Raw genomic sequence first — 16,866 nt, forward strand, 5'->3', positions numbered from 1 at the left:
CAATTTTTTTTTAGTTGGGCGCTTTGCCATGGAAGGAGTGATGGGCCAATAAGCAGCAACCTTTTGAGCAGAGGACACCTTACAAATAAAATAATGTCATTTGCATATTTAAAAGAAATCTTCCCGAACCCTCAATAACCCTCCAACTCGCCCAATCCTCTTTGACAATGTGTTTCTGGTGGTATATAAACCACTCATGTTGGCTTCTCTGTGTCTTGACCCATAGATTTGGTCTCCATTTTGCCAGCAGGTTTGCTGGGCCCGCAGAAGCGAGAGCAGTGGCTTCAGCTACGAGCTGAGATTGAGGCTATGACAGACTCCTGGCTCACCATAGCACTCAAGTCTCTCTCAATCATTAATTCAAGGTAGCTGTTTACTGTTTATACTTTCTAAATTGTAGGGTCGTGCAGGCCTGGAATTACACAGGGACCACAAATTAAGGCCATAAGCCTTTTTGAGGTATTGCAGACACAATGCTATGACACTATTAGGTTTGGGTAAATTTGTCTGTATTCACCTGAACCAAAAAGTGCACTCCTATAGTGTCCACCATATCTCAAAAAGGCTGATGGCTTACTTTACCCTGGTCTTGGCCTTGGTGCCCCTTCTAAACTTTCCCATAGACTTTAAGATTTCCAAATGGAAGTGCCCTTTCCAAAATGAAAATAGCCTTGCCCTCTCAAAGATGAAATTCCAGGCTTGAGGGTTTAGAGTAATATTTTGTTATAAAGCACTTTCTATAGCACATTTATCCTCTCTATTTGACCCAGAGACGTCTTCGCTAATACGCACTGAAAATACACTATGCCATGTAGTGAGGTGCATACTGGTTTAGTTAGATACACTCTACAAACCAGCATGCACCTCATTCCATGGCTAACATTAATGCACAAAGTATTTTGTGAAGTAGGTTGATGTGTTTATGGTTCATTTATACAGTCGTCATTGCACCTCTAAGTAACTTAAAAGTTAGTACTTTGTTTAACAACTAACTTGGACAGCTTAAGTTGTTATAAGTGGTCTTGTGGTCAGACTAGAGGACTTGCAATCACAAGGTTGTGGGTTCAAATCCTACCAAGCAAACCACTAATAATAATAATGATAATAATAATAATAAGACTTGTAATGCGCACATATCCACCCTGCTGGGTGTTCAAGGCGCAGTAAAACCAAAAACAAAACCAAAAACAAAACACAACACAAAGAAAAACAGACACAACAAAATTAGTCATTGAACCACTGATTCCACAATGACTATAAGTATTGTCGACTTGTTACTGAATCACAATTTCTCGATTTGTGCTGTTCATAAAAGTAGGCATTAAATCAATGTTTGGAGGAGAGAGATTGGCTGTTGCCACCTTGGTGTTTATATCCCCTTGTGGGAGTTTGCCGAATTATCTTGATAGGAAGAAACAGATGTATCAAGTAAAATTCAACGTTTGACGTAATTTTGGATTTGACCTAGTTAGGTTTGAGTTTTGTTTACATTCCTACATGAATGAAACTTTGTACTTTTTCAGGTCAAATTGTGTGAATGTTTTAGTCACGACGACCCAGCTTGTACCAGCGGTGGCCAAGGTGCTTCTGTACGGTCTAGGGGGCGTGTTTAACATAGAAAATGTCTATAGTGCCACACGGGTAGGAAAGGAGAGCTGCTTCGAACGGATCGTGGCGCGCTTCGGTCGTAAAATCACTTACGTTGCAATCGGTGATGCCAAAGATGAGGAACAAGCTGCAAAACAGGTGGGTGCTCATCCTTGATTTATAATGATGTGTCAGTGTTTATAAAGTTTACAATTATAATGCATTCAAGGGACTAAACCTTTTGATCATTGCGTCGCCATCTTTCCAAGACACAAAATGTTTCGGTAGGAAATTACCTCTTTCTCTAAAACTAAACTACTCTAAAGGGAGCTGTTTCTCACCTTGTTTTATGTTATCATTAGCACTTCAGTGTTTTTTTATGGTCATTAAGTTTTTGAGTTGTTACCGGCCAAAAGTATACAATGCCTTTCAGTTTTTGTTGTTAAATCTCTCTTGTGGAATTGCTTGATGCGCTGTTGATAGGAGCACCGATCACTATGTGCCTGAAAAGCTCTCATCTTTGAGAAAATGACAAATGATTATACCGTCCTCACAAAATAAATAACCACAGGGCATGTGAGGACTGGTCACAATTCAATCATCCAATCCTTTATTCTCAAACAAGAAATGCGCCTGCTTTGATGAAGTTTGATGAAGTTTTCTGTGAGGGAGTGTAAAGGTAAAGGCTTGATGTGAATGCACTCCTCTCATGAAAGTTACCCCCCCCCTTCCCGCCTTCAATTATCATCCTCTATCAACAAACACTATTAATTATACAACAATTAAGAGGGATACAACATTAGGACTTTCAAGCAGGGAAGGTTAAGGCAGCTCTCAGCAGCATCACTTCCGATCAAACGCAATTTCATCTATCTTGTCAAAACAAAGTCAAAAGTTACACTTCAATTTCCATAGTTCCTCTCTTTAGTTTTGTCAAAAGGCTTGAAGGCATAGTTTCGAGGAAGTGAAGCGAGGGCTAGGAGTTGAGAGCGTGACGTCAGGTCGATGTTTAAGTTACAAATGAAATGCAATTAATGGCGTTTAATTAGTTCCCCCTTTACCTGTCCCCTCCTGAAGCATGTCTTTAAAAGGAGTTTTTTTGTTCGGGGTTGCGGTTGGTTGGGAAACTTCATCTTACCCTGGTGTGTTGTTGCCGTGGGCAGTTTGGCCGCAGAGTGAAAGAGAGACAGAAGCAACCATCGTTTGATTTCTGTCTACTGACATGATTGTCACTCTGCATAATTGGAAACACTTAGGGGTCAATAGGCCCCTAATTAAATTTCCCTTCAAGCTTACCCTCTGCGTCTGAAGACATTTTTGTTCTGTATTGGACCTGGCTCTCTGCCCTGCAGCCAATCTAAGATCAACCCCCACAAGTGAAACGTAGACTATCATTACAGCTAATTCACACATTTATAGTCAAGACCTTTTTTTTGTTAAAGAAGTTCAAACAGTTCATCTTCTGGTGAGAGAAAGAGGAAATCAAAAGTGTTTCAAAACAACAAAGTTTTGACTAAACATGTTTTTAGAATTTGGAAATGGGTTTGTGTGCAATTGTTACAAATTGAATCCAAAGACTTGGGGGGCATTTTTACCAGAATTCTTCCTGTCATTGTGTTTTGTTATTTACTTTTGGGGTTTGTTCATGTGAGTGAAGTCTGTTTGAACAGTATTCAAAGAAAGCTTTTTTTATAAAAGTGCCAAGAATTTGAGTGTACAATTTTTCAAAACCAGTAGATTGAACCTTGCCTGTGACATCACATGGTTATAAATGAGCCAGCAAAGGTTATGTGGTCTATTATCAACACACATAAACAGGTACCTGATGTGACAAAATGATTTCATATTTAAAAGTAAGAAAACCTTTTCAGAAATGTTCACAGCGAGAGACCAATACTAAACTGGAGTTTTGGGAATATTTTGTTTTTAATGAACGTATTCCATCTAAAAGTTTTTATACTGGATTAGGAAAGAAAAAGAAAAACTCCTGTGCACAAGAAAAAAAAGTACACTATACGACCGACCGGAAACTATTGATCCAGATTTTGGACCATGGTCAAATCTAACTTGCTGTTACTTTCGGTGTTAAATCACCCCTGTCAGGTTATACTTTCTGTTAGGATGTAAACTGTCAGTGTGGCCACCTTACCTTACCAGGACGTTATTGATCAAGTGGAGTCTTAGCAAGCCTTTAGGCCAACAGTGCATCAGTATCTCAACACCATCTTGACCAACCCACTTACCCCTTAAGGGCACATAAAAGCGTCTCAGTAAACCTCTCCATGAAAGAATAGAACCAGACCTTTTGGTTATCACCAAATCGGTTGGATTTGTCCAAGGGGCTGAGAAGCCAATAAAGTCAGGCAGATAGTGTGTTGGTTGCCATGGGCAGTCAATGGCTAGGGATAAGAAAGCTAACTCGGAGCAATCAGGAAGTCGGGGAAAAATCCATCTTGGGTACATCTGTTCTGCTGTGCAGGTGGAAAACTTGTTGAACTTGTAGCAGGTGCTTACCTATGTTTTATTTAGTGTTTTTTGTTTTTGCTTTGGTTTTTTCTACTTAACATGCTAGCCATTTTTTTTTTCATTTAAACATTACCTGCTGTTTTGTCGGAAGCTTTGCAATCAGCAAAATCCACTTGTGTATAAAGTTTGGCCAGTAATATTCATAAACAACAAGGAAAATTGTAATGACAACTAGAAGGACACTGGCCCCCTAAAAAACTAGCAAGAAATATTCCCGTCGGACAATTTTGTTGGACGAGCAACCATTGTATGGGGGGATTTGTACATGTTTTATTCTGTCAAAACTGTGTACAAACCACTTCTTGATGGAAGCCCAAATTGTCCATCAGGGAACTTTTACAGACAAATTCATTGCTCCATAAATTTCTCCAGATTTGATTTTGGCTGGGTAGTACCCTCGGGAGTGCTAAATACAATCTGTTCATAATGATAAGGGTAACCAGTTAGGGTGCTACTGCAGGCGAATGGAAATACAAACTGCAAAGAAATCTACTCAGAAGAAACAAATCATGCTTAGTAGAAAAGGGTTACCACCACAAACCGCCATGCACTATAATCGTTTTTGACTGTTCCCCTGAAAGTTTTGCACTTCCTGCTTTATGAAGATCTTAATGCTAGAATTTTTGCCCAAACTGCAATAATTGAAATAAAAATAAGTTCTATTGGGAACTGATTTCTTCAGAGATTCTGAGTTTATATCACTGTTGATCTTTTGTTTTGGGAAAGATTGTCTAATTTTGATGTTTGTTTGGGTTGTTTGAGTGATTTTGTTGAAGCTAAATAAAATACAAAATTAATCAGAGCTGCCAACTCTATCTGATTCTGCAGAAAGTTCCCTGGAAATAAAAAAAAGTTTCCCTGTTTTGGGGAAAACATTTGAAAATAGACCAGATTGTTGAAACCTTTTCTTATTTATGTTAAATGAAGTTCCAAATATCTCTCTAAGTGTTTTATAAAATCTCCCGATTGCAAGGTGCAAATGTTGCTGGTTAACTCAGGTGCAATTACTGTTTTGTGGACTGGAAACTCACAATGATTAAAAACAAAAACAAGAAAACAAAGCAATGTGTGTGAGTGCAACAGGGGTTAAGTTGCAGCCCAGATTGGCATTCTCTAGAGACAGTCCGGGTCCAAACAGTGTCTTATCTAGAGTAACCTAGGGGTAAGTTGAAGTCAATCCATGGTTAGCCTAGGGGCGGAGGGAAGGGAACACCTCTGAGCTCCCTAGAGTCAGGAAAAGGCACGTTCAATCATAATGGTTCCTGGCTAGCTCGCTCCTACCAGTCTGTGTGGGAGAAGTTCCCTGGAAATAAAAAAAAGTTTCCCTGTTTTGGGGAAACCGTTTGAAAATAGACAATTGTCATATTTTTTCCAGGATGACTATGCTATTTGGACCCCCCCCCAAAAAAAAGTATAAGTACTTTCAAACTGTGATCAATGTAGGATTTTCGTATTTCTAAACAAGACTGAATTAATAAGAAAGTTGGCATGCTGATATTTGTCACAACTGATTAAGCAACAACAAAAACATAGTTCTCATTCCTCCTGATATCACAAAAATGTTTGTCAAGTATTTTCTCAGTATCTGCACGGTCATGTCAAATGGTACCCGTGATATGGTGTACCTTTATCTGCCTGCTAGCCGCAACCTCACTAGGTTTGTGAGATCAGGAAGTGTTCAGGTAAAGGTTTACGGTGGTCTGGTAACCAACCTTGGTCGCAGTTAAGACCTTCATAAAGTGGATACCAAACAACAAGGCTAACGTTCCACTTCTGTCTTTTTTGTCTGTTCTTTCTCAGATGGACTTTCCATTCTGGCGGGTCTCCAGTCACTCTGATCTGGCTGCATTACACCACGCCCTGGACTTGGGCTACCTCTGAGGGACGTTGTGTTGCAAATGGCAGTGTGAACCTGCGGGGTACCCTGAGTATTTCCGGGAGATGCTGTTTGGATGGCACTACAAAGACGACTGGTCCGGGTTAGCTCCGGGAGACAACCCGCAGACAAGGTACCTCTGAGAGGTCACTCTTTGAACAGTACATATCCTGCAGTATCTCTACAAGAAACCTTGTGAAGGACTAGACCATGTGGGATTCTGTGTGTGAACAGTGTAAGACCAGGGTACCCCCAGAGAAATGCTGTGTGTGAACAACGCTACACCAGGATACCCAAGAGAAATGCTCTGTGTGAACAGCACCAGACAAGGACACAACCCTGAGAAATGCTGCGGTGCGAATAGCACAACACCAGGGTACCCCGGGGAAATGCCATGTTGCGAACATAGGAGAGGACATTTACTGTTCAATGTTTTAAACCCATCGATCCAACATTACACCAGAACATTTATATATGGTGGTAGGAAAGAGACTGCAGCCCTGTTATTAAACAAATATATATTGACTGGAACTTGAAGTCAAGCTCAGAGGGGCATATCTCTTGTTTCTGATTTCATACACAGAATTATTTACCGCTGCTGGAGGTATCAAATGAAGAAACTCAAGAGAGGAAGAAAAACAAAAAAACATCAACTTTTGTAAACTTAAAGTGCAAGAACTATGATGAGCACTTTTTTTATATGTTCCATTATCGGTGCATTTTGATGTCTGATTCATTGTAGATGTGAGAGCATAATCGTGTACAGAATTTTCGAGTTGTGGCTTCTTTTTTTTCTTTTTTTTCTTCTCTCATCCCAATCGGTTTCCATTGTTTGCACTTATTAACCCGTGGGATTATTTTCAGCAATTTTGGTCTTCGATGCTGAGACTTTGTTACCATGTGTATTTGTAGACGTCTTATACCGGTACAAAATTACAGCATCTTTCGTTATGGAACAGGGAGTTCTGAAGTTTGCTGCATCAGTTAAGAAAGCTAGATGTTGAACTATTGCAACTATCTGGTGGATTTTGATGTTCACAAATTGCCCTCAACTGGATGTGAACCTGCGCTTTTGTTTGTAAAGGATGCTGAGTGCTGTGTGAGATCCAAGTTTGTATTCGCTTCCTATGCTGGAATCGAACCAATAACCTTTGACAAGCTGCTGAGAGCTGCATACGGGTGTCTTAGCTCATATACACTAATACCTTGGCTAGAATAGAACCACTGCTATCTGACAATATGCTGCAGGAATCGAACCCTTTGTGTTGAACATGGTACAGAGTGCTCATGGATGCAACCTACAAGTTAAGCATCAGTGGATTCTTCAAATCATTGTTGAACATACTGCAGCTTTGATTCTCATCTAGTCAGAGCCACCAAGTATCCTTGCCAATTCACTCTGCCACCCCTTCTAGTTATCCAATATGTATGCAGCATTTCATCGAAGTGTAACCTACTCATGATCACCATGCGCCCCCCCCCTTCTACGTTTGACTTTATGTTTCTATATAACTGTTAATTACGTCAAAACCAAAGATGGTTTTTAAGTCTTCTTGGATGTGGTATTTGTACATGTTCTGTTGTCAGTTCCTAATATATAAATTATTGATTTTATGGAAAGTAAAAATATTAACTAGCTGGAAATGTTTTGGCCACCATCGGAGGCCGAAGGAGGAACTACGGATCCACCGTCTGCCTTCCTGACAGTAGATGTAGTTTTAGTACATTTATTTTCTTTCTTTTTTTTATGTTGGATTTACTTTTTGTCCATGCACATTATGTAGGACCGGTTCACACCAGCTACTAGACTGGTCATCTGGTTATGTCTTTGAGCTTAAGTTATTGCAAGTCCAATGGGTTTAAACACACACTCCAGCTGCTAGAATTTACATTATCTTATCATGTGTAATGTTGAGATTGTGTGCATTGCGCCGATCAGATAAACATTCATTCCCTTTAGGCATCACTGCATCCAGGGCCCACTTTAATAGAGCTGCTTAAGCACAGAAAGTAGCTAAGCACAGCAACATTATACTTACCAGATTAAGGTTACCAGTTAAAATGCTGCTAAGCGGGAAATTGTTAAGCAACATTTTCTACTTGAGCAGATCTATGAAATGGGAGACTTTCTGGGACGATAGAGGGCAGCAGACTTACCGGGTAAATCCATTGTTCTCAGAATTATGCGCATGTTCAGAACTACGTAAACAATGGAAATTTACCCGGTATGTCTGCTGCCACCTAGCGTTAGAAAGTCTCCTTTTGGGCCCTGAATAAGAACTTGAGCTCATCATCTTGGAAGAAAATATGAGTATGCTAATTCAGTCATTAAATTATTTCTGCCACTTTAGAGAGCTTTCTTGGAAGAAAATATGAGTATGCTAATTCAGTCATTAAATTATTTCTACCACTTTAGAGAGCTTTCCAATGTTGCAATTCATTTTTAGTTTCAAGTGGTAGAACTTTGCACTCAGTCATGTTTCTAACCATCCCCATTTTTTTTTTAAGATTCAAGAAGTTTTGAAAAGGTTATAGTTTCAACATTGCAATGCATTCTTCAAATTATAAGAAGGTTTTTAATAATAAATTATTCTTCATGATTTTGTTGGTTGGCGTTTTAAAACAAAACTTTACCAAACACTTCGCTTGAAAGAAGCCATTTACACAAAGTGCACCACAATGTCTGTTCACCATGCTAAACCTACTTTAATTAATATTTTTAAAATTAATTTACAAGATCTTGATGGAGGCTGGTCCTCTTGACCTCATTTGGTTAAATCTAACATTGCTAGGGATTGGTTGGTTATGCTGTTGACATCATGAAAACACTGTTTCGATTGGCTCAACATCTTCAACCATATAAAGACTTAAGAAATTCTAGATCGTGTAAATTGACTATATATCCTGCATGGTCTTAATGAGGTATTTTATTCATATTTATATTGATGAATTCTGAAGCAAATGCTGGGGTGTTTCCCCCCTTGTTTGACTGGGTGTGCAGAAGTTGCAGGTTAAACTGCAAGAGAATCATGTGCTGAGATTTTTGTTACTAATGTTGAACCATTGCAGGACCATACTTAGTAATACCATTTTCAGTGAATCTATCTTTTTCAAATAAGAAAGTTTGAATGATGTCCTCCGCCAACCATGGGAAGGTTCTTGAGTTCTTTACATTGGGCATAATAGATTCTCCCCCTTAAAGTTTAAATCTCTTCGTTTTTTAAGGGAAACAATCAAACACATCCCAGATTCTAAAGGTTTGATGTGTACATCCAAGCAAAAACAATTTACTTAAATTAGGGCATCCTATTTTGGGCCAAATGTGTATGAAGATTTGTTTCCTTCTTTCGCTTAAATATTATAACTTGGATCTTTTACATGAATATTCATTATTTGCTTCTTTATCAGAATATTATTAATTGGTTGCAATACTCTTTACCACTCTCTTATATAAATCAACTGGTATGAATATTCATTACCCCTCTCTGGTATGAATATTCATCATCTGCTTTCTTATCAGAATAATGTTCATTGAGTTTATAACTGCAGAGCTCAATGACCCCTCTCTGCTATGAATTTGTATTGTTTGCTTCAGTGTATGAATGCTAAAAATTTGGTTCCTTATGAATATTCATCATATTTTCCTCCTGTATGAATATTCATCTCTTTTGCATATGCATGATTCCGTTCTTGCCACTGGTGTACAGAGAGGGAGCAATGTCAGGAACTCCTCTGTGATTGTTCCAAGCCACTCTGGGGGTTTTCTATTGTTGGCCATGGTGTATTTTTTGTTGGTTTTGTGAAGTATATAGTTTGATTTCATTTTTATTTATTTATTGTTATTTTTTGTTGTTTTGTTTTGGGGTTGTTTTTCTCTTGGTAATGGCCTTTGCAGCCTCCACCACTGTGTACTGTGTTTATATATATTTTACAGCAGAGTAAGTTTTATTGATACCATGTCTTGGAATGTGTGAAATTTGTGATAATATACAAAAGATTAAAAATGGAGCTCTATCAAATCTTCATACTCGTATCTTATATCATAATGTGTATTTTGGCACATAATACAAATTTCAGATCTCATTACAAGATGTTAATTTCCTTATGCACAAAATGAACATTTTTGTGGAACTTGGGGTTTTATTGTTTTGCTTGATTCCAAAGGATTTTGATTTGAAATTGAGGATGTGCTACCACAAAATGAGTAAAGATGTAAACAACTAGACAAAGAGTTTCACACACCACTGAAAATCACGCTAATTGCTCAGTACACCAGCAAATCTGCTAATCAGAAACAGGTTACCAGTCAAAATGCTATGTGTGTGTGCAAGGGTTTTTCGTTTAACTGGTCCCCTGCTGATATTTGCTTAGAGGCAAAAGAAACGTGCTTATCAGCTTTATGGCCTTTGACCTGGGACTCTGGACATTTCAGGGATTGTTGTCGATGTAGTGTGTTCCAAAGTCATTCATGAAATAGTGACACTCTTTATATTTTCTGTAGTTCAGACGTTTCAGCCCAGAACACTTTCTTCATAGTTGTTAAAATGTACAACACAGCACTCATAACTCGTTGCAATATTTCCTTAGAATTTCCATTGAGTAATTTTATGTGAAATACATATTTGCTAAATTTTGTTTTCCATAAATGAACGAGTTAAGGGTGACTGGTACATATGGTAAAACTATTCTCTTCAAGTTAAAAGGCGAAAAGATGCTATGAAAAAAACTGTCTTTGGAATTTGTGATAACGAAAAATGTTTGGATTTTGTGTTGCTCAGCACTCTTACCATAATTATGATATTGTGTAGATGTGAATACCCTTTGCCAAAACTGGGTGGTAGCATTCTAAGTCACTACAATTCGGGCAAACTCAGGCACCTAGTTCTTAAAACATGTTGGGATATGTTGAAAAAATATGTTCAGGAAGTTGTTATTCTAACAAAAATTTCCGGTTACCAGCCAAAATACCATATCACACTCACATGCACAATTGTTCATGTGGTCCTACTCATTATTGCTAAGCAGGGATTTTTTAAGGATAATATTTCTTGCTTAAGCACTTCAGTTAGAAAGTTCATGTGGTGTTCTTTACGATCATTCCCTGTAGACTTGCTAGCTTCTTGCTCCACAATAGTCTTGATTCAAGACGCTTTTTTTTTGTATTAGTCACAGGCAGAGGGCGCAACATCAACTGGCTTGGAGGGATCGGGCGATGTTTGATACATCTCTTCTCCAGTAATTCGTGTTGCTATATCGATGACTACATTAACAAAACAAACGTTGCCAATAGATGGATTGCCATATTTAATGAATTGTGCACGCGTGAAGAGCTACCATTGGCTGAGAGTCACGCAAAGCGCGTACAAGCGTGCACTTTTCTAGTGTTAATACATCAAAGATAACGGTCAATGACGCGTATTGCAACCCATCTATCAAGACTAGCTCATCACAGTTCAGTATACTGAGTTGTTACCTTTGACAATAAACCTTATGCACATGATGTCATATCATATCAGTAGGGCTCCCTCACTTAGGGGTCAAAAAGTGGCTGTTCATTGGCCAAACCTGCGTACAAATCTGTGCGTTTTGATTGTTTCGTCATCGTTTTAACTCGAAGATGGCAGCCAAATAACTTGATGGCAGCCAATTTAAGTTTCACTAGTCTATACTCATATTGTGGTTAATGAGTACCTTGAGTTGTTTTGGGGTTTTTCTTCTAATATATGGTTGTACAGTTTGAGCTATTGAATATTTTTTCTGTCTGTCAAAGAGTGGATCCATCGATAAGCGGCCATTTTGTCCGTCGTAGAAGAAGTAACCTTTTATAAGAATAAATTATCAGTGATAAAGGAAGAGAACTTGATCTGTTTGTCTATCAATGAGTCCATTTGTTATTGTTTTATTTATAGTTGACAGTTTTAATTGTAAGGCTATTCATTAACTGTTGAATAAGGTGCTTGCTGGTCTAGCTAGAAATCAAATTTGTGGATCCCTAGCTAGACCATCATGCACCTCATTCCACGCCTCACGCGCACGTACCGAGTATTTGCGATTATGTCACACGCCTTTTCGAAACCACGTCTTCGACTTTGGATTCGGCTTCAGGCTCCTTGCTCTCGTCTGAAGCCCTGAGCACGTACGCAAAGCACGCGCGTTTGTCTCAACAACCTCTGCCATGGCTTGGCCCCGCGGTTGTTTTCTTGAGCCGAAGCCGTTGTCTCATGCAATTATGTCCTTTATGCAATACTACCCGAAGGACAATATTGCATATGCAAGAATGTCCGCCGGACGGTTTTGCATATGCAATCGTGTCTGCCCGGACGCTGCTGCATAATGCAATTGCGTCCGCCTGGACACATTTGCATATGCAGTTGTGTCTGCCCCTGTGCAAAACCGTCCTTGCAGTAAATTAAACACCTTTGGTCGACTGACCACGTTCGCCTTTTTTTTTTAACAAGCTAAGCGCATGTCATGAATGACATGGGAAATGTTCGGTCGTTGGGTATTCGCTGCAATCATAAAAAGGTGAATATTCATGCTGCATATACGTGTTCAGTGCATGCACGCTTGCTTACACGCGCACATGCATGTACAGTCATACATGTCCACCGGACGGATTTTGCATAGCCCGGACATGATTGCATATGCAAAAGTGTGCGGAGCAGACAGTATTGCATGGCGGACGTGATGTCTGAAAGTACTGTGCTTGGAGAGGCGAGCAGTTCTAATTAAATTGCAGAGAAAGATGTGGTTGCTTTACGTTGTTAATCAATCGGCTTTGGGGTGAACATAATTTCCAAAAGTTGGCGAAGAAATGAGCCAGAGCGTTGGAATTAGTGCTGAAGACAGTATGCAAGTACAATAGCAATTACCATTTTTTATTATACCATTCAACCGATATAGCGCCCTCTGCCTAAAAAGGGACACACTTCAAGTTATATAAACTTTATGACAACGTTGCCTGAGCGTACTGTTTAGTGAAGTCAGGCAACGATAATGTGCAATACTGGTAAATTATAATTATTAAAAGTAATTAATTGATCATATTGACATATCAATTGTAAACTTACATCTAATTATTTGATAAAGTATATATAATAACACAGGCGCAATAACATTATGGTTCTGAACAGAACGTTCAGGGTACTTGCAAAAGTTTCGTTCACGTAGCCTTCTTTTGAAAAAGTTGTGTTGAAGAGCAAACAACGTGATTATTTCGTTGCATCATTTGCGTTCTCAAGACGTTGATGTGGAGTCGAAAAATCTCCTAAATTAATTGCTAAAACATAACTTTTAAATGGAGTCATCCCTTTTATAAAGGCAAAGTAGGTCATAAAACCGGTTTTTTTTTACCTTTTGACAGTTTAATCCTTATGTACATGTAAATGTAATTGTATTATATTAAAGCTAACATTTAAACATTTGATTTAAATGAGGTGGTCACGTTTTATGAGACATCGCCGAAAATCCGGAGCGAATAATGTCCACGCAGTTAAAATACCCCCCCCCCCCCAATAGGAATACACAATCTGAGAAGCGTTACTGACAGTAACACAATGAGTAGTATGTTCATAATGATATACAGGTACTTAGGACCGGGGTTTCCATGTATTATACTTCACCCCAGGGCTAAAGCCATTCCTTCCAGTCTGATGTCTACAATGGTCAAACATTGGGAATTCCGACATGGGTTTCTTTTTATTTAGGCCCAGTTTTACTCGTCGCATCACTTCGGGGATCTCACAAAAGGGGAACGGGTTTTCCCCGGCATGTGCAATCGAGCCCTTCTTCTGCCATTCTAAGTACTTCAGGTACTCCTTGGGATTTTGGTCCATATGTTTCAAGTACTTGGCCAGTTCTTCGGTGCTGTTAAAGTCACCGATGTGTATGAATGAATTAGGAGGCGCGACTTTCAGGTAGCTTTCCTTGGTGGGACCGTAGACCACGGGTACCATACCGTGACGGAGCACATTCCAGAACTTCTCAGTGATGTAGTCTGGGCATTCCGAATTCTCAAGACTTAAGTAGAACTTGTACCTCTCCAAGAGTCTGAGACACTTTTCTGAGCGTCTTGGCTGACAGGTATACTTCCCACATTTGCCGTAAGTATCTACACCAATGTGCTTCATTAGGTCATGCACGAAATCAAGTCGCGGCCAGAATGTGTTGATGCAGTTTTTGGCCATCCAGACTACTGGGGCCCCCGTCTTGTTCCTGATAGTCTCAAGTAGGGGTTTGTCGGGGTTCGGGGCCGGCTTACCGGGAACCCAACGGCCATACACCTCCTGGATGTCCGCTGTCGATGGGTAACCAAGAATGGCATGCACTGGTAGAGATCTAACGGCAGGTTGTATCCACCTCATATAAGACGCTGACTCTAGCGCCTTGAAGATCCATACCTGATCATTCTCCCCCTGTGTTGAACTAACACTAAGCAACGACTTCATCCTCTTCGGCAACAGACCGTCTTCAACGTTGTTAAACAGAACAACATCATTCTCTTTAAACTTCTTGGTATCCACGCCTAGGCTAAGTTCAAGTGTCAACGAACTATTGCAATTTAGAGTGTGCCTGACCTGCGGGCCTCTCTTAAATTGTATCCAATGTTCTTTTAGTTCACCATTAGGTCCACCATTACTCAACCAAACGTCTGGTGAGGATGAATAAATATAAATCTGTACAACCCTGTCAGCGGGCTTAGTATTAGTTGTGTTAGGTTTGGGTTCCGTAGGAACCAATGTTTTCATTTCAGTAATATTCATTGACCTATTGGAGGCAGTTTCAGTGAGGTTGTCGTGATACACGAAGGAAGGCGTTAATAACTGGGTCTCTGAGCTCATTACATCTCCCACATTTCTGCGCACGGTATTCGTCTTGATGTTATCATACAAAAGTGCAACAATAGGAAGAACGATGATCACCACGAGGGCCGGGATCATGTAGGGTCTTCTTTTCTGTGTACGCAAATAAGAAACAAAATAAGTGTGGTAAATACTTCTAATGCTCTTTGGTTGTTATCGGCTATATTCACATACTTCCATGAACAATATCGACAAGTTAGTGTGACACAATCATGTGTCCTTAAGCAAGACACCTAACCATTGCTTCGTTCTTCGGATGGGACGTAAAGCCGCTGGTCCTATGTTGGTCCCATGTGTTGTGTAACGCATATAAAAGAACCCTGTGCACTATCGAAAAGAGAAGGGGTTCGCCCCGGTGTTCCTGGCTGTGGCTGCTAAATGCGCCGTAGCACCTTGTAAACCCTTAAAAGGTGCTACATAGGTCTCATAATTAAGAACTTTCAATATTCTCTTGTTCTGTATAAATGTATACACTAATCGCCTTGAGCACCTTGTTAGTAGATACGTGCGCTATGTAAGACTTCGATATTATTGGTATAAGTGCATAAGTAACATCAAGTAGCACTAAGCAGGATAAATCTAATAAATAGAAGAAGAAAAAAACAGCCAGCAGACAAAGAAACAAACAGACAGACATGCAAACAAAAGGACAGACAAACACGAGACATGTCAGCTACTCTGACCAAACTCAGACACAAGATGGATCAGAGGAAACATGCAACGATGGGGGTCCATTATCCTGAATTTATTCTCCACTAAATGTCAACCGAAATAACGCGACTTTTTCTCATACTTGGTCACCGGTTCGGTTTACCATTTTTTTTATTTTGTTCCGAAATAATAAATAAAACATAGATTAGTTTGTGACTTCTTACCCAGTATCTCCAAGACATGGCTTTCTTTGACTGAAAATAAAAGGAATGAACATCAATGCATTATTACAATGATATATTTTTGTCTTTTCATTTTTTAGGTTTTGTTGAAATAAATAAATAAATCAATAAATAAATAAACCAATTAATGATTTTTGGGGGAAATCATAATCGTACTTGCACCCATTCAGTATAACAGAAATTTAAGTGTCTGGCATCACGATGACACTTACAATAAATTCGCCTAACTAATAAATCAGTTGAATTTGATAGCTTTAAATTATTGTGTCCATGTTGTGTTACTATTGTTTCGGGGGAAGTGTTTTTTTTTAAAGATAGCTTTACTGTTATGATATACTGTATTTGAAAATGAAATACTGTGTTTATATTCAATGACAAAACAAAACACGAAAATCACAAATTTTGTGTATCTTTAGAATAATGACTATAAACTGCCAATTGCTTGCAAACCATCCTTATCTTTATGAAGTGAAAAGAATATTGTAAAACGAATAGTTTAACATAATGTACTGCATTTAGTGAACATTTTAAATTACGCATTCAATGTAGAAAGTAAACTGTTTATTTACAAAGCTTTAAAGATGACAGTTATTTCCTTGCCGATAAGTCTTTTACATAATAATACACCGCGTGTGGGATGCATCCTACCGTAAACTGAACAAATTGAAAAACAAATTGATTGATATTGCTAATAAACATATTATTAATTTGATTATTTGTTATGCTCATTCGGTGCCAGTTTGTGATTCGCAGCTGATTTCTTTACAAACCTGATGCGTGTGTTTGGTTTTAAATTACTTAATTTAATTGTAAACAATGTTTGTTTTCTAGCTATATTATGCATGTTGTCCCATTGGGGAGTGCCATAATTGCAAAGTTGGATGCCAAACTCAGTGAGTTAATGCAGTATCAAAAGGGTGTGAATTGTTGCAGTAGGGGCCTATGTGGTGCCATATGACTTCTGTTGGCTTTAAACCCCAGTAACCCAAAAGTTTAATTACTTGACAAAATAAAACTCAACCACACAATAAAATGGCACAATTGAACCTAAAGTGAAGATGATGGCATAGTATATACATGTATAGAAGTAGTTACTGCGTTGCCTAACAATTTCACGGAAATT

At 38.9% G+C, this 16,866-nt stretch overlaps 2 protein-coding genes across 7 annotated transcripts in view; one reads left to right on the top strand and one right to left on the bottom strand.

Annotated features, from left to right (window-relative positions):
- The window catches only part of LOC117304427 (eyes absent homolog 1-like), an 86,731-nt gene extending 78,685 nt beyond the window's left edge, over positions 1–8,046 (top strand). For 4 of the 6 annotated variants that reach the window (XM_033788879.1, XM_033788882.1, XM_033788884.1 and 1 more), the window contains 3 exons: positions 227–365; positions 1,524–1,746; positions 5,914–8,046. In XM_033788879.1, coding sequence (XP_033644770.1) covers positions 227–365; positions 1,524–1,746; positions 5,914–5,994 — 443 coding nt within the window. In that variant the 3' untranslated portion in view covers positions 5,995–8,046. The remainder of the gene's footprint in view (positions 1–226; positions 366–1,523; positions 1,747–5,913) is intronic. The other 2 variants (XM_033788880.1, XM_033788881.1) reach the window with 2 other exon arrangements.
- Positions 8,047–12,499: 4,453 nt separating this feature from the next.
- On the bottom strand, positions 12,500–15,735 carry LOC117304577 (alpha-(1,3)-fucosyltransferase 6-like). The gene is made up of 2 exons (XM_033789102.1): positions 15,726–15,735; positions 12,500–14,943 (listed from the first exon to the last, which is right to left on the bottom strand). The coding sequence occupies exon 2, from the start codon at positions 14,926–14,928 to the stop codon at positions 13,579–13,581; it is 1,350 nt and encodes a 449-aa protein (XP_033644993.1). The 5' UTR covers positions 14,929–14,943; positions 15,726–15,735; the 3' UTR covers positions 12,500–13,578.
- Between the last annotated feature and the right edge of the window lie 1,131 nt (positions 15,736–16,866).

The sequence above is a fragment of the Asterias rubens genome, chromosome 21 (genome assembly GCF_902459465.1).
Source record: "Asterias rubens chromosome 21, eAstRub1.3, whole genome shotgun sequence".
Taxonomy (NCBI): Eukaryota; Metazoa; Echinodermata; class Asteroidea; order Forcipulatida; family Asteriidae; genus Asterias; species Asterias rubens.